The 25,738-nt window shown below is 39.2% G+C and overlaps 1 protein-coding gene across 4 annotated transcripts in view; it reads left to right on the top strand.

Annotated features, from left to right (window-relative positions):
* LOC117237727 (neuronal acetylcholine receptor subunit alpha-7) overlaps nucleotides 1–25,738 on the top strand; it is a 264,165-nt gene that overhangs the window by 183,481 nt on the left and 54,946 nt on the right. For 2 of the 4 annotated variants that reach the window (XM_033502018.1, XM_033502015.1), the window contains exon 9: nucleotides 9,195–9,281. The exons of the other annotated variants lie outside the window; for them this stretch is intronic. In XM_033502018.1, coding sequence (XP_033357909.1) covers nucleotides 9,195–9,281 — 87 coding nt within the window. The remainder of the gene's footprint in view (nucleotides 1–9,194; nucleotides 9,282–25,738) is intronic. 4 annotated transcript variants of the gene reach the window in all.

Genomic DNA, 25,738 nt, shown 5'->3' on the forward strand with positions numbered 1-25,738 from the left:
GTAGCGAATAATAAAATTAATCGAAACTCGATTTATCGCTACAAGGAAGCTGCAGGATTAAAAAACTATCGACGAAGAAAACTCGTTTTATTACATTCCTAACAAGTGTTCCCATCACGTGTGAAGCATATTTTCATTCAATTTTTCAATTCGATCAATCACGCGCACTAAATTCATTACGAGCAAAAAATGTAATCGACCAAACTTAATAGAAAACGCGTCCCAACTCATTCGAGGCTGAAACCGATTAATCTTCGCGACTAACTTATTTCACTGTGATCGCGAACGAACGAGACGAGGGAACTGTGACAAAAAAAAAAAACAAGAGTAGAAGAAAATCGAACGGTCTCCGGTTGCAGGCACTTCCTAAATCTGACACGGACAATAAATCCAGCCCCTTGCAGTGCCGTCTTGATTTATTAAAGAACGTTTTTCCTTCTACCTATGTACGTGTAATTCTCGAAAAAGAAGGGACGACAAAAAAAAGCCGACGCGTAGAAAGTGGCCTGAAAGCTTTTCGCCACAGAGAGGAACAAAACGCGAAACGTTGCATAATCAAATCCCTTTGAGAACGCGAGGAATGCGTTGGTGTGTGCCCGTGACACGGGCCGTGTCTGTGATTTCAGAGTCGCGTGGATGTTCGCTCGTTGGCAAAGAACAAGGTATATAGAGTCGGGAAATGGTCGGAACGGCGCAATTAAAACATAACTGCGGCTCGTTTGACAGACTATGTATGTCAGAACTGCGCTCTCTGGGACGAAGGTGGGACTTATTAAAAATTGCTTCCGTCTAGTGTAATTTTAACGAAACGCGAATGTGTCTTCGAGACTCCGGAACAGTCTGCCACAACGCGTTTCACCTTTTCTTTATTTTTCACCCAATGTCTTCTTTATTATATGGTTGAACACGAAAGAAGAAGGTATAACGCGTCTTGCGCAGAGAGCTTTGAAACTATTTTATAAACGTCAGAATTAACGGTAGCCACCGTCAGATTCACGCATTGGCGACAGAATACCGAAAATCACGTAAGTTTTCTTCGAGCATTGCCAACTTTCTGTATCTGGAATCGCGATTCTATACGAAGTGGAAGCTCATTAAGAATTCGAGGAACGAACGCGACTCGCTTTTTGAAGCCTCCTTTAGCAGAGGAAAGACTTCTCCGTGTTGCACGTCTTGAACTGATACGCTTGATTGTGCCCAATTATTATATATCGACGTATACCAGCCCAATTTCCGTCACAAGTGCAGCGGAAGCTCGTGGCAATCCTTTTCGAGGTAGCTCGAAGAAAACGTGGAGCTTTGAACACTTTCTCGAAGAGAAAAGCACAAAAAGAACGTCAATTACGCGAAGAACCCATAATTTCGCGGTAACATATTTCCTCTTTACCCTTTAAATTTTCTAACGTTTCGCGTTCCAAATATTTCTATCAAGGGTTTACTTTCCTTAAAATTGCCACGATGAATTTATCGATTACGAAACAGAGTAAGAATTTATTTTCCGTAAATAAATTATATGGCTCCCTTATCGTGTTGTGTATAAATTTTCGTCTCTGATAGCCTGAAAATCGATGTTAAATCCTTGTAGAAGGAAAAGGTAACACGTAATAGTAGAAAAGAAAAAAGGAAAGGGAATGGAAACACTCGGTTGTTTCGCACCTCGTTAACTTTCTCCAACTTCTATGTTGAAACGTTCTATCTGAACATAACTGATGGGTCTCTTTGAAAGTCTGAAATCCGAACCTAGTGCCTATTCACATTCGGCAAGTAATTACGAGTTAGTCTCGCGAGGAAACGGAAGAAGAATTGCCGCAGGAAATCTGAATAAGAAAGATCGAATCTCGCGGTATCTGCGCCTGGCGCTCGCCTCGTTTTCCCGTTTCCCTGTCATTGTTATCGGACCATCGCTTCTTTGTCCTTCCGCCAACGCGTTCTCCGTCATTGTTGTCGCTTTCCCGCGGCATCTCACTCATCCGTCGGTCGGTTTAAGCCCGAAACCCGAACAGACTTTTCGACGAAACGAGAAACGCCGGTTCTCCCATGGAAACTTGACGAATACCGGCGGTGCTATTTCTTGTCGACGTTAAACAGGTTTGGTAATTGTTTTACGGGATTGCGAGAAAAGCGATTTGATCTAAGCTAGCTACGGATGAAAACAAAGTTAAGACAAACAAGGCTTTTCGAGCTAACTTAAATAGAATTAACGTTCACGTTGTCTTCCAGCGCAACACGCTTCTCAGTGCTTCGTTCATCCCTAATGAAGGGTTTCCCTTAGTCCGATATTTAGTTATGTTTGTGGTGTTTGAACGTTATATTTGATACTTTTCTTTTACCCGTGTTCTCTGCGGAAGACGAAGTCTGTATTATTATAGCGAAGTTTCGTTTCCATCTTTAATGGAATGAAGATAGCTTTTGACTCGTGACATTTTTCTTGTGAAATAACGTAATTTTATTAGATGGAGTGCACACAAATTATGTCTAACACAACTCGTTCCTATCTTTAGCTACCTGTGCGAAAAAATCTACCCAGTAAAATACTTCTAACTGTTTAAGAATTCTCAGGTATCGTGCAAAACTGTTCGAATCTATAAATTTGTACGACGTTGCAAATGCAGCAGCTTGGATTCCCTCCGCTTGCCGAAAGTTTCAAGTTGAGAAAAAGTTTTAGGGATAATATTTTGACAGAAGTCAATTTATCAGAACGCGCCATCCTTCATTCTTAACCCGTTTTCTTTCTCGGACTTCGGGTTGCTTTTGTTCCGTAATTAATCATCGAGCAAGTTCGGTCTCTCGTGCGCAAGCTTTCTTTCTAGTTTAACGCCGACTGAAAGTTTGCTAGACGAGATAGGTCAGGGAGCATGGTCGAGTTCAGTCGAAACGTGTTACAGTCTCGGAAAGGTCGATATTATGTACTCAGAATTTTAACAGCTGCAGCGAATCGTCTGAAATTCCATCGACGATACTCTGCGCTATTTCGACGACAAAATCAGCGCGCGATATTTTTCAAGGAATATATTTCACCTTAATTACCATTCATTCTGGTTATACGCGTTATTTATTTTCCATATTTTATCGCAAGTAATATTTAAGAACAAGAGGAATACGAATAATCTGTATATCGTTTGTAAAATCGATTTTATGCGAAGATTACAGAGGAAAACTACAGAATAAGTCGCATTTCCTATTTTTGCAGAGAAGCGACTTTAAATTCAGTAGAACGTCAGTCGACGTTGCCAAAATTATCTGTATATTTGATCTTGCAGTTAAACATACGCTTTTTATCCTCAAAATTTTAAAAATATCGACGAGGCATATACGATTCGATAAAATGCTACTGCTATAGGAATACATTGTCCTTTCGTCCTTTTTTTAAATTTCGCGAGGAGCTCTTAACGCGCAGTCCATCAAAAGTAATTACGAGCAAGTGGCCGAATATTTTTGAGCAAGGATGTACTATTAAAAAGCGTTATCATCGTCGATCCAAGTAAATACACAAGGAAAATCATTATTGAAATCGATGGCGAAAGGTGTCGTATTATCTGGCGCTAATTGAAGAGCATATTTTAATAAATATCAGCGAAGAAAACTGGAGGCGGCGTCCAAGCTTTTCCTTCGACAACAACAATTTCCATCCTAGTGAAGAGCTTATTATCACGGGCAAAAATGTAGCTCTTTAGGCACTCTTAGGCATTATTGCGACGTCTATGAATGAAATTTCCATAATATTATGCCGCTGTAAATTCCGAGCGGCCCAGCCACCGGCATCGTGAATTTCATTTACCGGATAAATACGGAGCGAATGCATGCGCAAGGACTGGCGTTAAGGCCGAGCAAAGTGACACCACCCTCTTCGTGGAAAGTGCATTTGATTGAACATTAGCATGACAAAGGGTTGGGACGAGGCCCGCGAACAAGCATCCACTACGTTCCGGATCGGCTGAGAGTATATCGCCTCTCACTTTGCCACGATTTTCACGTCACGAGCCACGATTGTTTGAAACGTTTACGTTCGAACGTTCGAGGATGCTCAGATGAAACGGAACAAATTCTACTCTCGAGGAAATCGTACGCGGATAAATTGTGTTTGATGATGCGGTGTTTTAACAGCTTGCGTTGAAAATCCGATTTTCGTATCTTGAAAACCGAAATTTTCTACTGGAAATAGCAAAAGAGCGCGACGTTTTCAGTGGTTTCGTATCGTATAATATCTCGACAGAAAGATATTGTCTGAAGATTAATTTGTAGTTTTAAAACGTGAATTTTTCTCGTATTGGTATCTGTTATCTTTTATATCGATGGTGGCTATTAAAAGAACAGGAAACTTCGCTTACTTGCACGATTTCTGCGGGCTCTTTGGTTAAGTAGTCGTTTGGAGCTCGAGAAACCAAGAAACATGGGTTTTGATCAGAAGAACGAGGTGATTATACCGCAGAACTATTATCTCGTGCGATCTATAATAGTTCAGAAATATCGATTAAGACACGAAATAATTTTTCACGGCGAAGCTTCGTTCACGTTGATGCCACATCTAAGCCTTCGATGGAAGACATGGTAGATCTTCCAATGATATCGAAAGTCTAAGAAAAATACAACCGTAGCACGTTGAGACGTAATGAGACGTGATGAAACATACTATCGCGATAAATAAAGAAACGTTATTACAGACACGATAAAATATTAAAAAACGATACGACTGTTTGACCCGCTAATTAGAATTCATAACGCAATTTATTCGTTCGGAAGTTGTATATTAATTCGAACGATCCATAAACGAAATTTCGAGATACTACATAACATTATGAAATTGGTTGTCTTAAATGATTTATTCCGCATATGCTTGTTCAAAGCTGTTTCTACTTGAATGAATTCCCATGTACGAAATTCATTCGAATTTTGTTGATTTCCTGTACTCTACGTATAACGAATTCTGTAAACCTAGACGAAACGGTGTATATATTTCAGTTACATAACGGGAGAAAGCTAGGGAAAACTTTGGGAAACTTTAAAATTAACAACAGTCCCTCAGCCTTGTACAATATGTATTGTAACAGCCAGGTCCTTTGGCTAACGTGATTTATGTTTGATCGTTTTCACGTTCCTTTGAAAGTTCTGTGAAGCTCTGACTAGCAACAACGTTACAAACTTTCTGTTTTAATCTCGAAGGAGCTATAGCGGTTACTAAAACTGTACGATTGAATAACACGTACTTGTTCAAACACTAAATGACGATGGAAGAGGAAAAGCTAGTTTCTGCGATTGTTTAATTAATTTAGATCTCTGCCTCTCAAATATCGAACACTGTCAACGCGAAAGTTTTGGAAACGCGTGCACAAAGACCTACAACAGCATATGTTCGGTGTCGTCGCACGTTTCGCGCAATTCCTAGCACCGGTTGTTTCCAAGTTAGTGTAACTAGCGATCTCAGAGCGATTCGTAAATGATCCGTACAAACGATGTGATTTATCGGCAAGCACACGGCGATGGTTCGCGACCATTCGACCAAGAAAACAGCGAACGTTTCTCTTCTGGCAAATCCGTATACTCGAGATGCAAATCCCTTCTACGAATGAATGTATGCTTTCTGCGCCGGAATTAATCGAAAGATTAATGTCACGCGACGAGAACAACGAATTTTCTTGCAACGAGTAAAGTAACGTATTGCCCTGAATTTCGATAAATCCCCTTTATGGATATTCAATAGCTTTTACAAGTTTCTGTATAAAGAACGTTTATCAATTTTTTTACCGAACTTTCATTCCACATTTACTTTTCATATTTCCTTAAAAAAAAAGACACGAATTTTTTAGCAATTTCTTAGCAAAATTATTTCTTCCGATTGATTTCTAATATATTTTTGAAATAAATTTGTAAAAATTGTCTAAGATACGTCCAAGATAAGTTGTTTCTAAAGCAAAATCAATAAAATGAACGGAATCGTTCGCAATTTCAAATTGTTCTCTTTCATCTTCGATTGAAAACAAAATTTACTGCAGCTCGAGCCAACAGGCTCAGCATGAAAAAGCTAAATTTGCAATATGTACGTGGCAGCTGAAGCTTCTATGAATCAGCTTTGCATATTAATCGAATGCGCATCGGCACGCGTGTTGTATAGCCACGAAGCCTGTCGAACGGACGCTCGAGTCTAATCGCAAGGAACTAATTACGCTCTCCACGGTCCCTGATCCGATTCTCGACTTCCTGGCCAACAAATTTCGATGTTATTGGCGGTTTGCCACCTACAACCGATGTATCTTACAGCCGTTTCCGCTGCGCGATTTCGCCGAGACGCGATCCCGAATTCTTTCCCGGATCGTGTCGAATACTCCCTGCAAACGAACCGAGATATTCGCGAAAAGAATCGTAATCCAAATTCCAGCAGGAATCCCTGTCGGACGAATTAAACCTTTTTCTGTCCGATAAAGTGGAAAATTAAGGTTGCAGTGGCGAAATATTGGCAAAGTTTCGACTATTTTGCTCGTAGTTAATCGTCTACTGCGTTAGATGTATACTAAATAGTGGGAAAAAGTATATTTGAGAATTCTGATAACACTGTCTTTGCACAAAGTAGGATGTAACTGAGAGACTGAAACTCATCTGGAAATTTATTCGTGTTTCTATATTGTAGACACCTAATATCACGATTCTATTTGTATAAATAAAAATCGACGAATTAAGAAACGAAATTTTACCTTCGTTCAAATAAACGTAATTTCGAGAAAGCTTGTCGTGCGCAATCACAGCGAAAACCCGAAACAAATCGACGATGTGAAGCACACATCCGATCAAAATATTGTAACCGCAACGCGTTAATCCGTCTTCTAAATTCTCCATTATGAAGGCTATGGAAATTTACGTAGTCTCCTGTGTTCGATAACCGCCATATTTGTTGAACGTGAACAGGCAACTAATGTTTATCTTGGACCATGTAAATTCTCTGATAATGGACGCGATCTAACGATGATCTACCATATGCCATATAAACGTCATTCATGTTCAGTCAAACTCGTTCATGCAGAAAGTGATCCTCAAAAGCGTAATAAGTTTCTATAGCGATGTGATCGTATAGAACATTTGCCGTATTTTACAATCTCTCTGTTATTTGATAAATCAAGGGTCAACGAATCAACGATTCGTCGAATTAGCAAATCTACGTCGAGCTGAAATTATTAAAGTTATTTTACGAGTAACATAAGCTATAAAAAAAACTACGGCGAAGATATTTGATCCACGATTAACCCTTTGCACTCCTATGTCGAGTGTAATACGACATCAGTTTTTATCTCAGGAGCTCTTTTGTCGAACCCCACTCGATGTTCTTCCAGTGCCACCTTTTTTGTGAAACGTGCGAAAGAAAACCAGGATTTTATCCTGGAAATTGTTTCGAGATATATCATACATTGAAGAATTACAGAATACAACAATAGTGCGAATAAAACTGGTATTTAAATGAATTTCTTTCTTCCTTTATTTATTTAAATTGTCTTATTTTTTAGTTAAAGTAAATTTCCAATAAAACACTTATAAAAGCGTTGGCAGCTGCTGCTAACGAAATTGAAATAAAATTCGGAGTGCAAAGAGTTAACGCAATGAAATCTTCGTTTTTTTTGTCTTCTGTCCACAAAACGAGCTTAAATTAACGATAAACGCCTAGGTGGACGCGAATTATCGAGACGCCCTTGTAAATGACGGTAGTTAACGCGTAATAATGTAATTCCAAACACATTATCCACACCACATAAAGTTATTAACGATTGAGCTGACTCGGTGTTCGCAGTATGGGAACAAGTTACGCAGCCCGAAATACTCGCTCACGCGTGGGATTATGATCACGCAATCGCATAAGCTAGCTACGGAAATTACGAATACGCGCCCTTCGGCGCACCGATATACTCCATCTTGTGTGGTTTACAATAAAGCACGCGTCACACGTCAATTTCATGCCGCCTAACTATCGAGCATAGGAGACGTATCGTAATAAAGTCCTAAATAGAGGAATTTGTGCAGAGGTGATTTTTCACGTGAACGGCGTCACAGTCCTACGTGAACCAAGATATCGGTCGGTGCCTCTTCACGATAGCTTAATTTATAGCCTCGCCATATCTGTATTGTGCCTCCATCGGCGTTATAATCACCGGAAGAAATATAGCAAGTGGAAAAATAAAGTTTTAAATTGAAGAGTAAAATAGCGACATTGATTAATGCAATGATACTCTGAAACGCGTACAGCGTTCTATCTTTTTCAGCGACGCGGCAATTTTGATTGATTATATTTTTCGTTTTGGTACGAAAGAGGAGTTTTGACATATATCTTCGAAATATATCTACAGAAAAACCTTCTAACTATTCTAAAAGTATAATATACCTTGCAAAATATCGCGGGATATGAGTTTTCCACCGTCAAGAAAAGTTAAATTGTCTCGACGTTTAGACTACAGCGTATAATCGATCTCTTCGATCGTTTCCGTAACGCGGACAAACTACAACGCGGCTATCCATCATCAAACTTACGTTCCACCGACAACGTTACGAAATTGTTAAATGTTTCCGTCTGTCGATTCTCCTGCCTTACGCTGGATCGTTGAAATTCCATGTGGAAAATCGCGCAAAACGCGAACATGAAGTACCAAGCTCGACCGGTAATAGAGAAAAATAGTAGTTTGAATTTTGTTTACCGCAAAATCTTCTATCGCTTCTATCAACTCGAAAAAAGAATAAAAGATAGAGAAAAATGAAATCGTATACTTTCCTAAATCGATTCGAAGCGGACGTATCGTCCTCCAAAGTCTAACAGCAACGTCGAACTTCTATCGTCAAAATTCAAGGATTCGATTCGGTAAACAAGCGGAATCCTCGCGTCTGGCAAACTCAACAGACTCGAGTATTCGTCGAAGCGCACCGATACGCGATACTCGTGCTCGCGCGTTGGAACGTTTTCGAAAGGTCAGAACGCTTCTGCGATGGATACCCGAAGGACCGAGAACCGTGAGCTTTCGAAGGCAAGCAACCGAACCGAACGACAATATTATCCAGAAATTTCTGGAAGAGGCGATCGTATCGTCTCGGTGTGTTCGTTGCACGACCTGGTTGCGCACGTGGATTCCTAGATGAAAATCGCAGAAACTCTTTACAGAAAGACAGAGAACTCATCTTGATATGTACGTTACGTGTTGTTTCTCTTTTTTTCCCGACTATCGCAGGAGTGACCATTCTGCTGTCGCTGACAGTTTTCCTGAACCTCGTGGCAGAAAGCATGCCGACGACCTCGGACGCTGTCCCTCTAATAGGTACCTATGCTTATCATCACGATAGTTACGCAAGCGTGTGTTTGACAGTTTCTGTTATCTCCATGTTTCCATGTAAATATGTACACGTGCACCGTAATTGTGCCTGTCGTATCGAACCGTTCCTGTTCAGGAAGTAAGACCCGGAAGAAACGCGAGGGGAAAATCGCGTGGAACGGGTAAGAACCTCGAAGGTCGTTCAGACTGAGCGATTTTTGTCATTTTCATTGACCGGCGAATCCTCGAGATCCATTTTCGAGCAGCGAGAAAAGAAGTTCGTCCTTCCGATGGGCGGGCGGCAAAGTGGTTAACATCGACCGATGAAAATGGTCGAAACGTTCTCTAACATTGGACCCCGTTGAAGGAACTGCAGTTCTGCTGCGGGTGGACGAGATTACACGGTTGCCTTCGACCGAGAAACGGTTTTACTCGCCGCTCTAACGCGTCGTAATAGCGACTGCCCTGCTTGTTCTATGGCTTTTCGTTCTCGGAATAATGTCTGTCGCGTCTTGTTATTTGATGAAAGGATATTTTAAGGATCAGAGTTCCGTGGCAACTTCCATCGAAACTTTACGGTTTGTTTTTCTATTAGGTCAGACGACGACGTTTAAAAGCGACGCGAAACGTTGTGGAAATAATCCTCAGATGCTTTGGTATTTTAAAGTTAAAGATATTTTACAAAAGCATCTATTTCCAAGAAGACGATGGTTTGTTAATTTTTAGACAGAGTTCGACGTGTTTAAGTTATTCGTTGCGAAAGTGTCAATTTCCTTTCACGCAAAATGTAATTTTCGGAAAAAGATCATCAAGCTGGACGTAAATATCTGTTTCCTTTTTAATTTCACGTTGCGTGATGGCACAAAAATTGAAATATTGAGATTTCCAAACGACCGAGTTCCGCGGATATCACCAGCAACAGTTGAAACATTAATCAAGCCTGACTCGTCTATATTTTACGCCCTTTTGACCGAGCGATTTCTCAAGCTGTGCCGTAGTAGGTTGCGGCAAGATTGCACTTCAGTTGGCGCCAATCTTTAAATTACTCGTCTGAGAATGAAATTCGTCGTCCAATTAAATCATATTTATCAGCGAAATATTATCGCAATTTTCACGATGTCTGACGATCAATGATAGAGACTCGTCTCGTCGTGAATATCCGTTTTAACTTCTTCCCGCACGGTTAACCGCCGCGAGGAATTTCAATTCTTACGAAAGTAGCCAAGCGAAACATCCTGGCTAACCGCGTGTTCCGGACCGCCGAACTTTCTGTACTTTTCCAACTGAAACGGAATAGAAAATCGTGCTATCATCGAAAGATGACCGTCCTACTCGGCTGTAAAACGTCCCAATGATTTGGAATGAAAATAACCGAGCGGGAAGAAAATGCTGAAATCGTGTCCTGCAAAATCGAGAGCAAATTTTGGTTCTACCTTGAGTTTGCAAAATGATGGAATACTGCAAAGATAAAGACAAACATGCGACATTTTTTCAATGAATTAGAAATTTGAAAATATTTCTTAAGTATAAACAAAGACTTCGTATATGTCATAAACCAAATATCTGAATAATATTATGAAATGTTGATCAATATTATTGCAAATGACAGTTCGCACGTGATGATGCATCAAAATACAGCATCGAATGTCGCTTAAAGTTATTTGTTTATTCGTTATTAAAATTGACGATGAAATAAAACGAACTTTAAAAGAAACTTCAGGTTGAAATTCATCGAAGATGATCTTTATTTATGGTTGAGAATAATAGCGTAGTAATATATCATTTTATCGATATTAATTATTTAAAAATTGCTCGGTATTGTCTCTTTCGTAACCAAAATATTTTAATTTCAAAGAAATGATAGATTAACGCGTATATAGTTCGTGACCTGGAAATGTCAATAAAATTCAGCGAATACGAGGAATATTTTTCTTGGTCGTGTGTCTGGCTTTTCCTTTTTGATCAATCACCCTTGAAAAATTTTCATAGTGAATTATCGAAGAATATTTCTTCAAAATTTATTTCTCTTGAAAATTATAATAATCGATATTTATTATATAAAATATCATACATCATTCTTAAAATATAACTTAGTCTATATTGCTATTTGAACAAACAATCGAGGTATACCAATAATATTTAACTTATCGAAGATTCCCCTTAATTTTCGTTCAATTAATCGCGTACCGTTGATCTCGTTCTAAATTTAATTACCAAAAAAGCCAGACGTCGTCATGCGATAAATCATGAAATAAAATGCCATGGTTATATGAACATTCTTCCTCGAAGACAAAATTGCCAGTCCCCGTGTCATTGAGTCGTATCCCGTGCACGAGTCCGTGTACAAGTTTTAAGGGTCATTCAGGTAGTTGGGACGCGTCGTTTCGGAAGTTGTAACGCGTTTACGTCGGACAACTTTCCTCTCGTTGCTCGGTGCAAATCCTTTTTGCGGCCAGTCGGACACCGGCAATGTCTCGGACTGTTTTCTCCAACAGACAAGCACATGCACACACCGATTAGACAACGCGTGCGAACAACCGACTCGAAACGTTTTTCCACCGTTTAAAGCTTAATCTATTCGCGATGAAAACTGTATACATCAAATTTTCCTGCACGTTGTAGTTCCACAGAGAACGCGCTAACGAAAGGGACGTTTGTTTCGCGTATTTTTATTTAAAGACAAAATAACTTTTTCGGATGGTTTCGCTTTATGAATGGAGAGGTAAAAAGTGCAATTGAAAAATACCTGCAAGCACCTAATGAAAAAATAGTCGAAAGCCTTTCTGGTTACACGAATAATAATGAATATTTTTCTTGAAAGAAATATAATCCGAAAAGCATTATATTTTTTCAGCTTTTAATTTCTTTGTCGGATATATCAAACGAAAGCATTATCGTAAATTTCAGAACGAAAAGCGGAACAAGCAGGGAAATGTTGAAACAAAAATACGATCGTATGATTTCTTTCGCGTCGACTCTTCACTTTCTCTGAACGTTCCTTCCTAAACCTCTTCTATAAGAATAACCCCATAGGCTTGTGTTACATCAGTGTTTAGATTATTACCCCGTTCTATGACGTAACTTCATGACAAGTACCAAAAATCTTAGCTGCCTAAAAAGCTATCTATCTATAAAGATAATATAAACAATGACAAGTAATCGTACTTGGAACGATAGTACGCTATATTTTTAAACGGCGGGAAATTATTTTCGATAAAATTGTAACGATCATAATCGTATAACTGGCTTCAAAATTTAAAGAATTTTCCAATCGTCCTATATAAATAGTACATTTTTCTCGCATCGGATTTTATTAAAATTGAATAAATATCTCTCTTCTTTTCTACGCTCCTCGATATAGGTACAGTAATCGAAATTCTACCAACCGTTAAAAAAGATATATTTACATAGTTGAGAGCATTAATTTTTCCAATATCTTAGGCACCTGTATTATTGGTACTTGAGTTGTTCAACCCCCTTGAGAAACGTGCACGGTTCTATCGTCCCCCATTTCTTTGATGTATTGTATTAATTGTTCTTAAACTCGAACGAACGAGTTCGTGTGTTTAGAAGAATAAGTTAACTAACTTAATTGTCCCTGTGTCCCCGTGTCATACTTTAGAGAATTACTCGTAGCACCGAATTCCTAGGTATACTGCAAGGGTCAGTCAAATATTAACCGGACTGCGTGTAACATATCTCCACAGTCTCACGTATGAAAATGATATCGCGTAGCAGTTCAAATAGGCGTATCTTAAAGACGTTTCAGCTCACGTGGTGATTTATTTATCCTTTCTTCGATAGTTAACAAAACGAACGAGAAAACAGTATCGTTTTTCGTTGCATAACGCATAATTATTATTCGAGAGCACGAAACCTGCTGAAATTTTGCATAGGTTGCGGCTACAGTTTGGGGATGAAACGTTATCAGGAACCCAAGTGTTTGCGTGGCATAAATCGTTTTCTAGTGGACTCGAATACGTTCAAAATACACCGCATCTGCTACGTCCCAAGACAAGCGTAACGCTGGCAAACATTGGAGCTGCTCGGCAACTGATCGAACATGTTCGACGCATAGCAATCGACGAAATTTGCTCGGAAGTTAATATTAGTCGTGGAAGAGTGGTCTCTATCGTTCGAAACGAGTTCAAGTTCCGCAAGATCACGACCACCTAAAGAGCAGTTAGGAGGTCAACTTTTCAACAGCAACGAAGTAGTAGAGCAATTCCTGTGCGATTGGCTTCTAACCCAGCCCTCCATTCCCTTGGAAACTGGAATGGAAAAATGATGAAACCAACGGCAAAAGTATATAGAGAGAAACTGAACGTAGATAGAAAAATAAGTCAATTATTCTTTTTGAAACAAAACATTTGACTGAAATATAAAGTTACAAACAAAGTTCGGTTTATATTTAACTGACCCTCGTACATTGCTGTTAATTGCCTGTTGAAAGGTCCTATAGTTTGCCCATAGCCTGCCGTTTCACCCCTTGGGGGTTTAGCAAGGGATATTCCATCAGTTTATCGGAAAGCCCGTGCAAACAGTAAGTTCAATTTCATGGGCTGATACGCTCTACTTCCTTTCTAACGCGATCGGATGTTGTTTCAATTTTTCGCGTAGAAGATACGTCTAGCGATTCCATGTTGAGTTAACGTTTCAGCTCCTTTGCTTTCAACGAAACCAACGGCAAGTGCAACGCAAGTCCATACGCGTGACTTGATCTTAATTCGAACTTGACATCGCAGATGTTTATCTAATGTTACTTCTGCTAATTGATATTAATAATTGAAATTTCTAACTAATATACTAGAGAGTTTTGGTTAGTCACGGAAGAAAAAATTTCGTCAAAAATGAGAAATCTGAAATAAAAAATATTTTCACGGCTTGTAGCAGAATAATACGGCTTCTGATATTATTGTAACAGGGTTTTTCTAAAAGAGCTGATAAAGTGAGAACTTTTTTGCGGCGATAAAAGAAAATGTATTCGTAGGAAAAATTAAAAATTTGTTTCCATAAGCCTCGCCTGAACGACCTTCGTGATGCGCCTTTTAAGATGAAATCGTATGCATAACGTAGAGGTGTAATTTATTTGCTGCTCAAAGCTACAGCCTGTAAGTTGAATAACGTGTAGACACTTCTGAAAGATTAGCAAAGTTTAAAGAGTTTAATTATCAAGAAATAATTCCGGTAATAATTAGCTCTACCGCTTTACTGTGAAGAAATGAATTAAAATAGATTTTCCAAGTTAATTCGACGATACTTGCTCGCAGCATTATGGAATTATTTTAAATATTGGAAATGTTTTTATCATGTAATCACATCGAGCGTAATTAAATTATTAACAATCATCGATTCTTCGTTTCAGTGCAGTAAATCGACGAGAAAAAGCCGAATGTTTTATTGTATTCACAAACAGAACGATCGTTATCGGGAGCAATTTATTATCCTTCGTGCAACAAGTATTCCCTTAAAAAATTTACCTTTGAATAATTTTTCGCGCTCATCGCAGCGGAGAATTTCCATGCGACTACTAATCAACCTATAAATGAGCCACGAAAAACTAAGGAACCTCGTTATCTTCTACTATGCGCCGATTAAGGGAAGTATGTGACAGAAAGCGACTCGCGAATCGATCGATCTCCACGTTACTTGGCTTGTTCCTCATCTGTCCGTCCGCGACAACAATCACTCAGCGGGATAACTGCAGAGAAACAGCGGAGGAAGAAGAAGAGGAACGTTAGACAGAGATCAAGGGTCCTGCTCGTTTGAAAGTGACGGCCAACGAAAAAGAAGAAATGGTTGAGGAAAATTTAATTAGAACTTAAGTGGTAGGGTAGAAGAATATGCGGGACGTACCACGAAACCGTAGCCCAAAAAAGGTCAGTCCATGGCAAATTCGTTTACGGTTTCTTTATTTTCAACGACAGTCATTTTCCTGCCAGCGGCATAGTCAGTCGCCTTTTTTCACGATCCGTCTGTGGTCGTCCTCCCTGCACAGCCCGTCGCGTGTTCGTTTTCTTTCTCGATTTTTCTCTTGGTCGTATCAACCACCAGGGAAACCAGCGACCGCGAGTGCGGCCATGCTTCTGAAAATTGCTCCCAGCTGACTGAGAGCAACGACATCCCGTCCCGACGACGAACTTTCTTTCCCAGGCAATTAGCGACGCGCGTGCCGCGAAATTAGTTCCTAACGAGCAATCGACAGAATCCCCAGGTTTTTCGAAGCTGTTGATCGAGAAGAGGGAAATTTCCGTAATGATTGTTAACGAGCATCGAATTCACTATCAATTAGAGTCTTGCTGATTTATTCGAGTGTCCAAGGTGGGGACGAGTTGTTCTGTCACAGAGATGGTAAATAGTTTGTTCGTCGACGGATGTTGTTGGGAAAAGATTGAGCTACTCGTCGAGTTAGCAACATCGCGATCGAAGGATTATCGAATGAAAGATATTTAATGGCAATCGTCTTTGAGGATTATTCGTTGCACTTTCTTAGATCTGTCGTGAGTGTAGAGATTAGAATCCCTAGAATCATTTTCACTCTAACTTATAATATTGGTTTCATTAATCAAGTAATATCTTTATGGTGAATTGTAAAAGTGTTTCATCTCTGTCTCCTGAAGCAGACACGTAAGTTGTCACATAGTTTTGTTAAAATATTATATTTACGTAAAACAGTATCAGCTATCGTTTCGATACTCTGCGTCGTTTCCAAAGCCACCAACGAAACTTCATTTCCTACTTATTGCTCTGTTTAATTCATCGATTTCCATCAAATCCTTCGTCCATTTCTTTACAAAATCAATTTCCATTTATTCGGAAAAGGGAAGGAAGCAATAAAATAAGAAGACATGGTATTAATTTTAACGTCGCTAGAGGAATTTTCCTAATTAAAAAAGAAAAAACCCACGGTTGGTCAGTTCTCGCCAAAATCACATCCAAAGTATAATGACGCGACATTTCCATTACGATTGAAATTTTCCTGGCTCGACAGGCAAGTGTTACGCTACATACGACCAAGGTTCAACGGTCTCTTTGGTCCCTATTATTCGGCAATCACATGCCATTATTTTCCGCAATCGACGTTGGTCCCGGCTGGAACAACAAGCCGCAGTCGCATCGCGACATTTGGAATGGCAAAATGGAAATAAATCGAGACAGGATTTCCGATAACTGCATCCACGGTGTCGCGTTACGATAAACAGAATCGTCGATTTTTCAACAGAAAACGACAGTCCAAGTGGACTTCTCGGCCGTTGCTTCAAAGGAACGAATAATTTCTCGATTATCGTTATGGCAGCTGTCCCAGGCAATTAATGTTATCCCGCAGAAATATCCCGTTCGCGTACCTGTTATCGGAAAACGAAATCTTCTTCGGTGAAACGTTCAGAAAAATGGTTGGTAAGGGAATCGATTTCCTGTTGGATGTTTTTCTCTGATTTTCTCCATTTTTCTTTGTGCTGCTTCCTCCTCCTTTCTCTTTTTTTCTGTTTTCCATGCTGTCTCTTTTTTTCCTATCTTGTGCCCAGTCACCTTCAATACCTCGCAGCGAAATCGAGAATCCATTCTGTTAGTCCTCAACGTGCCTTTCAGTGGCGTTTTCAAAGGTAGATCACTTTAACGAGAATAAGTAACAAAGCCAATTTCGAAAACTGCATCGAGAACGTCGAGAAACTAATTAACTTCCTTTCTCGTGTTCCTGCTTTTAAGCGTGACATTCGTATCGACTTCGGAAGGCCATATTTTTCCAACTCCAAACAAATTTTTCGTCAAAATCGTCAGCTCGAGCTGACGTCGAACGTGCTAACGATCGCGTAGAAGCGAAATTGCTCGAAATTCGTGGCTCGAATCTCTTGTCAGTTTCGTCGGTTACCGGCATTCGATCGGTCATAGCGTGGAAGTGGAGCGACGCGAAAAATTCGTAATCACTCGCCGCATCGTTTATCTCCTCTGTGCGCAACATTCCATTTACTTCTTACGGCGATCCATTTATTAATTCGACACCGGTGGTCGACCCAGTTCTCCGCTTAAACGCGAAAGCCCGATGGAATAATGCATAAATGCCGGCAAGAAAATGGCGTCAGGTGGAAAAAGCTGATACACGAGCGACTGGCCCGGGACGCCTTTACGCTGATATTTTTTTGAGCGGCTTGAACAAGCGGCTCGATCAACGACACGCCATGCAAATTTATGCGAAAACTTGCTGCTAGCGTGGAACAGTCGACTCGGAAGGCAGGCCATCAGCAGCGAGCTTTTACGCGAACCTTGATAGCGAACCTTTATCGTGTATACTTGCGTATGCATCAGCCTGCTGCGTGACACTCGTAGTGCACAATATTATATTTATGCCAATAAGTTGACTTTTTTTCCAATTCTAAATGATTTTTTGTCTCGCCAGGAAAGTGGAGGAGAAAAACTATTCAATATTATATATTAAATTATCAGAGTAAAATATATAGATATATACGTACTAGTTTTATCTTTCCTGATTCGCTAACTCGTTAATAGTCGAAGCATCGTAAATGCATATTTTGAGTAACGCGGATTCTCAACTCTGGTATATTAATTTGAAAAGAAAAGAATCTTGCTTTGTATAGGTACCTTATTTCGTTGCTTAAAACGTTTTGTATCTTCTTTGATCTTCCTCATCTTCTGGAAACGTTTCTACTTCAGAGCAGAACTTTTCTGTTTCAACACTATCAATTTCTTCTATTAGTTACGTTTTTTTTTCTTTTTCTCTCTTCCCTCTAAAATTAATTACACATTTTTACGGCATATTTCGTTGCTGAATACCGACGACACGTTTGAAAATTTCCATCAGCAATTACATTTTTACTTGAAGTTTTAGTTGAAACTTTAATGGACGAACGAGTGGAACTATGCGGATTGGAACTGGAGCAATTAACCACTGTATGATACCATATGAAATGAATCGAACAAAGAGCATCTTTTTACCTAATGGTCTTATCGCGATCGTTTCAGTTACACGTTCCTTCGTTAATCTTTCTTTTGTTTCATTAAATGTGCTTTTTATCAATAATCCTCTTATAGTCCTTTAACAAGGAACTAAACAAGCAAATAGATGCTCGTGTCGCGAAGAAACGATTGTAAGATACCGTACAGCTGACAATTATGAAAATAACAGACATATTGCCTATTACCAAGTACCACTAATGCTAACTACCTTTCTGTACGTTTCTGCACTTTTAAATTCTACATTTCTCAAATGCGCAGACATGCACAGTCTAATAAGGAGAATAGCAGTGCATAAGGCAAACTTTTATAAAATTGTTTTTAAGCACAAAATATAGGAAGAAAGACTATTGTAATATCACATTGACGATTTTCGTTTGACGATTTTTATTTCAAAATTCATTTCAATTTTAAGGTATGTCTTTAATCCGACACAGAAACGTCATATGAATATCCGAAGTTCTCTGATTTTTCCGCTTACTTGATTCGACCAACTCTTCTTATATGTGTGTACTCTGTACACGCTGTTTACGTAATGTTCAACATTAGAAATTTCAATTTCCATCGTTGTTCAGGGCCCACGATATTGAATCTGGAGATTCGAGCCGGACGCACCGACATCGACCGATAGAAAAACTTTTCGAAATATCGGAAATGCTACGGTACAAGCGTCTGCGAATGAAACGCGACCAAACCATAAAGATTTATCTGTAATAAAACAGAACTCGAAGTTGCAGTTGACACGACTTTCGCATCTTTATACGGAGAAATAAATTCACAAAATTTTTTAAATAGCAAGAGACCTCGTTTTCTTAATTCAATTAGGAAAATAACGTACGTTTGTATATCGTGTAATTTTGCTTCTTTTACCGACTACATTTCATTTGTACCTTTTTCGTTGTTTTCTACGATCGCATTTAAATCGTTGATTGTACGAGAAAGGAATAATTTTGTAAGTAGAGGAGTAATTTTACGAAAAATTTAACCCTCCGCGCGGTCCTTTTACATCGATATAATTGAACACAATTACATTTCAGTGGACGTACTCGATGCAGTTTAAACGTAATTAGAAAATCGAGTTCTTAATCGTCAGGAGTTCGAGCACAAAATTGAAGAGATTAAATTTCGCGACCATTAACGAGCGGTAACCAGAAGAAATTTACTTCGAGCGAAAGGCCGAGACGCGAAGTTCCTTCGACGAAAGTATTACAGTCCGTCGCGTCGTTCGAGGAAAATGTCCGAGGGAGTTGCTGCTGCCTTTCGCAGGTCTATTCACATGGAAGTTATTTGCTTATTTCTTGCAGAACAGTTGAACGACACAAGGTTGGGAAACTTATTCGGATCCATCGACTGCGATGCTCGATGCTTCCGTCTTTTCATTCTTTTTATAACAAGAGTTATTTCGCATTGCAGATTGTTGAGAAATTTCATGTTTAGAAATCGATAAAGTTGTTTTTCCCAAACAACTACGGAATATAATTAATTTGTCGAAAATATTATTAATCACTCAAGGAAATAATAGCACATATATATATATATATTTAGGATCTATACGAGAAACTAGAAAATGAGTTATAAATAACAAGCAACAATTGCGGTAGTAAATTGGAAAAGTAAATACAAAAACTGGTTGACAATGTTCACACTTAAGACAAATTTGAATTTGTTTTAAACGTGTCCGATACGAGGGAAACGTTTTTATAGTTCGACTTGAAAGAAGTTGACACGAATAATCCGCATTCCTATAATCGTTCAAAAATAGCAAGACAAATTCAAACAAACAACGTTGTAGCTGTAAATTAACCTTAAATAGTCGCCATCTGTAGCTACGGTAGCTGTGCCTATGTATGTCACGTATGCTGACAGCAGTTTCAACAATCGAGTTCAAAGTTCAATATCGAAAACGCCTTATCAGAACTCGTAGTTTCCCACTGGGAGGAAAACATATCCGCGGAGCGAGACTACCCAAAGTTCAAGACGAGTTTTCGTCGTCGTGTAACTGTTCTTTCTCTGCGGCAGGATGTGTAAATCCCCATTCGAATTTCTGAACAGGTCGCCAAGTAGTTTCTGCGCCAGTTCGTGCATACGTCTAACGCGACGTATGGCGCATGTCAAGTTCAGAACTGCTGACAAGGTTATATTTAGATTGAAACAAACCCTTAGAGCATGCTTCCGGACGGCCAAGCAATTCTAGAACTCCCGGGGCTCCTGAATTCTAGGATTCTTTAAGAGTATAAACTTCGCATCCTATTAAATTATACTACATTTTCATCCGACTACACTGATACCTTGAACCCTGAGACACCCTGTGCATTTTCATCGCTATTCTCCATTTGGTATTTGAACTATTTTCTGCGTCAAGTCGAGATAACGAGTTTGAAGTCTCCGCAAATTGCATTCCTCCGATCGTAAATCCTCGGTTCTTTTTTAATCAACTATTTTCTTATCTTTCCCGTAATCCGGTCGCTATTTAATGCTGCCCTAACTCGTAGTCGATTTCAAAGCGTTCCTGGATAGTTGCAGAAGCACCCAGCGATAACAGTCGTTTGCGAACTGCAAATAACGTTCGCCGAATCGATTCTAACGACCCTGGCCGCAGGCGTGTCTAGTTGATACGTGAGAACTACGTTCCTCCTTTAAACGCTATATTTCCGACGAAGGAGCAGCGTTCGATTCCCTGTTTTGATGAAACCCTCGATGTAGTAGAATGTCGTTTAAACGTTTCCATTTAGATGTTCCATAACGGGGCCATTCTTCGATGCGAAGGATGTGTTCTCTGACCTCTCTAATTTGAATTGAAGATGACGTACAAGTACCCACTTCAATTATACGTGCTCTGCAACCGAGATGCTCTACTACAAGGATTAGGGATAACAAAGAAGAGCTAGAGGTAGACAAGCGATTAAGAAAATGTCAAAGTTCCGCAACCGTAATTAATAGCTTAATTTCTCTTAATTATCGTTTCAAACGAGTAACAGACTATTTCAGGTTATTACCGACTCTGGACAACTGTACGTGACAACGGCTTGCTCGTAAACATTATACGTATTTCACCGAGACTCTCGAAACGAACTGCGTTTCGAGTAACATTCGACGCGATACGCTCGATTGCACGCGCCAACTTGCCAACTTTCTGATTAGGTAATGGATGCGGTTAGCAGAAGTTCAGAATGAACTTGAAATTAATCACGTGCATAAGCATGCGTGAGAGCTTTTCTAATTACTCAGCCATTCCAGATACCCGCGAAACCTATTTCTTTGTCATTTCCATTCGGAACCACATGTTTGTCAGTCGAAGACATTCTACACGCCTGTCCCCAACTTTCCTTTGTTTCAATTTATAAACAAATGGTAGGAGGCTATGTTGGACAAACCTTCAAACAGCTGATTATAATTGGTGTTGATACAAAGTTCGTTTCGCTATTTAGGGAGGAAATATTTAGATTTCGTTGATTAAACGACGAAGGGAAAATATTCCAATTTAAGTTGCATTTATGAAAAAGGAAATATCGAGTATTATAGTTTCGATTATCAAACTTTAGAGCATAGGTGGGTCAGTTTTCAGATTGAATGTAATTCTTTGTCGACGTTCTGATCAAGTTTGACTCGAAGAAACTTATTCTTCGGAACTGCGTTTCGGTAGAACGCAGCGAAATCATGTTTCGCCACAACTCTGATTGTTGCCTAGCATAATAATCCGCAAACGTTCCACAGGCGATGAAAATATTTCAGCCAACGTGGATTACATTGGCGAATTCGATTTTACCGAATGGCGAGTATTTTATTGCATTTTACAGCGGCCATGCTTCATGACACCAGGGACCGGTGTCACGTATAAATTTAAATTCCATCGACGTAATGTCCACGGTTATATAAATCGCGGTATACGGCGCAATGCCGCTTCAAAAAATCATAATAATCGGAAATTTAATTCTCAGCGTCTACGCGCGTGCACACACACACGATTTAATATTTTTCTCACATTGGTTTTCAATCGCACGAAGCAACCAGAAACGCGATCTCGAGTCGCAGATCGTAGCAGGTAAATCGCAAAGCAACAAGAAACGAAGATAAGAAACAGAGAGAAAAATATAGGATGTTTCAGAGCCATAGACCGATCAACTAGGAAATGCTAGAGGATGACAGAAACATACCTGTCTGTGAAATATATTTATTTTGCTTTCCAATAACGAAGCTTTGAAGATACAGGTTTTGAGTGCCTGCTGATGACCGATCAGCCATGCAGGCACTCTATTTCTTTGGTTGCGTCTATAAGAATATAAATTTGCATAAACATTCGCAGTTTATCAATGACGTTAGGTTCATACTTTGGAATTCAAATGCGACAACGAAAGTACATTCTTCGATGTATAACTGATTGAACATCAGCAGGTGCAAGAAACCTGCGTCTTTACAGCTTCGTAACTAAATAATAAGACAAGACGAGGTACGAAAGCTGTTTCTTTTGCCATCTTCTACCATCTCCTGCTTGACTGGTCTGTAGTTCCGAAACACCCTGTATAAGACACCTGATCAATCGTACTAATATCTGAACAAGAAGGGAATAACGAACGCCAGCTCGGGGAATGTTCGTTTGTCTGCGATACTTGAAAAGTCGTTGAAGGTACAGCTATAATGCAAGTTGTAAGCTGAAAGGAAGCAGAGATTAGCTGAAACGATTTCGCTGGCCGTTCTGTACCAGTTTTCGTCGGGAGACGGTGTAATTGAATTAATAAAACGACGCTTAGGATTACTCTGGCACGAGTGCACAATCACACGGATGGATTCTTTCAAGCCTCGTGCACAGCTCTCAATGTACTTATTTAACTCTCGAGTCACGTTTAATGCGATGAATCGTCATTTTTCATCTCGTCCAAGAAACTTCGTCGAGACACATTCGCGGTACCCGATGAAAAATTGAAACATCTTCGGATCAATGGAAACGGCACTGAATCGCTTTAATCATCAGCCATACGATAATCGCGATGTATCAACGGAATCAGAACTGTTTAATCAGTTTACGTGTTAACCGATTCGGTATTTATTCGGTGGCGATCGGTGCAATTGCAACACAAAGCATTGTTTGATTAAATTATATCGAGGGATAGTTTCGAACCTGGCAGGTATCATCACGCGTGGGTTCGGGAATTTGCGGAAACATCGATTCATTGCGTTATTGATAAAAGCGGTTTGATTCGGATTCGGTTACTCGACTATTCCAAAGCCGAATTTACGCTGTTTCGTTTTGGAGGAACACGGCGGATGAACGCAGCTTTCATCAGTCGTGTTCCTCCAAAGTGAAACGGTGTGAATTCGGCTTAAGTTATGAGAGACAATTTAAATACTATTACGATCTGTGCAAAGTTAATAATAATTTATATAATTAAATGTATAAATTACCATATAATATTATTATATTATTATAGTTATTGAAGAAATAACTAATCGCTACATCGAATCTTGCAAAATTATCTTATAAAAGGGAAATAAACGCGCAGCACAAGAATTTAGCAAAATATTTCGTTTCTTTTCACGAAGCTAACTTTCGAAACTAAGGAATCCTTTCGTTTGAGAAGTACTTCTTGCGAATACACCGCACGCATCATCTAATTACCGAGCTCAGAATGAAAATACCCCTTTCCCGTCTCTCAACGTTCTTTTCCTTTCCTTTCTTCGTTCCTAACTTTTAACGATAACCGTGGCTACTATTCGAACTTCGTACACGTATCTACAGGCCACTCTATTCTCGTTACCTGTGATTTCTTTAACGTAGCAAATATAGGAAACACTTTTCGAGATAGATCTATAATCGTAGATTGTTCCGAAGGCGCAGCTGTTATCTTTCCGTTATTAAAATTTTTGTAGAAGTTAAAGAATTTATAAAAAAAATGTATATTTTACATATTTATTGTGTTTTAAACAAACGAAAGTAATATTACATTAAAGAGAAATACGAGACCTTTATGTAAAGCTATCCGACGCGATCTCCATTGAATTTCATTGCAAAATCGAAACACAAAACAAATACATATCTACTAAAACGAGATGGCACTGTGTAATTACCTGCAATGTTGACTCTCTTTATTCGATCAAAATGTATAATTTGCTGTTCGTTCCCATTCTTGTTTTCCATACCAATTACGTCTTCAGCACGGTAGACGTTACAAAGATATTTATATCACTACCTGCACGCGTTGTAACAAAACGTTATCTGACACGCAACATCAAACAAACAAAATAATACGTATTGATACTCTCGGATGAAAGACCACTGTGCACATAAAAATAAGTCAAAAATAAGGAACACGATTATTCCGCAAAAATTATTTGCAAAAATTGAGCTAAGCATTTATCGAAATCGTATTTATTTGATTTGTTAAGATTCAGATAAGTAGACGTTATTTCGTGTCGTATTTTCCAATATTCAGATATCTCACAAAGCTCTATATTTATTTAAAAATTTCAGCAAAGCTTCATAAGCACACAAAATTAACGTCGACTGAGCAGCAAATAAAAACACTTTGCCCTGTAATAACATCTCGATATTTCCAACTAAGTTGTAAATCCCGTAGCAGTCGCAAATAAGCCAACGTTTTTCCGTCGATGTCGTCAACGATATTTCCTGGAATGGAGTTTACATTGGATAACGGGCATCTACATCGTCGATTCAAAGCTTCCAGTTTCAGTGAGTTTGTTAATCTGAGCAAAAATATCTATCGATAAATCGATGCCCGATGGAAAACCGACGGACCGAAACCTGTTATCTCGAATGACAGTTTGTTTTTCAGAAACTTCTGAACGACAAAACTTGTCCAATAGACGAACGCTTGCGCTGTTTCAAGAGGCGAGAAGTACTTCCCGTTGATAACAATCGTGAAACTGGACTTTGATTCCTTTATTTTGTCGCCCTCTTCCTATTCCTTTCATTCCACTCTCTCTTCATTTGATAGTCACGTATTATCTTTTCTTTGCCAGAACATTTTCGTTTACCGGCATATCGTAGCTAGTTTTTATCTTTTCATAAATATGCATTGTTATTATCCTTTATCATTGTGTCAGCAACATAACGTTACCTCTTACATCTAACATTTTTATTTTTCCTGCCATTTTGCGCTCCCATTTCTTTCCCCTATTCATTATTCAACTGCCTCCCTTTTTATAAAAAAAATACCATTTATTCTCTTTTCTTCCTTCATCTACTCCATCATTCCTTGTCTTCAACATTTCTTTCTCCCCCTCTGAGTTCGGTATTTCAAGACGTTAAATTTAGCGTAAACGCGAAGTCTGGGCAAGAAATTAAGCGGAGTGTTGATATCAAGAGTGGATTTATCGATGCGCTCATAAAAAATACTTTCGTGCTGTTCCCAACGCTTGATATTAACGCTTTTTGTACAGTATAAAATGCAGAAGTTTGAATGAAAATAGGAGCCGACGGCTGAGTAGGGAAACAATACAGCGCGTTTTCGCGCTGGAAAAAGCCGACGATTTTTCTG

Source organism: Bombus vosnesenskii, unplaced genomic scaffold (genome assembly GCF_011952255.1).
Source record: "Bombus vosnesenskii isolate JDL3184/JDL3185 unplaced genomic scaffold, Bvos_JDL3184-5_v1.1 scf7180000013398, whole genome shotgun sequence".
Taxonomy (NCBI): domain Eukaryota; kingdom Metazoa; phylum Arthropoda; class Insecta; order Hymenoptera; family Apidae; genus Bombus; species Bombus vosnesenskii.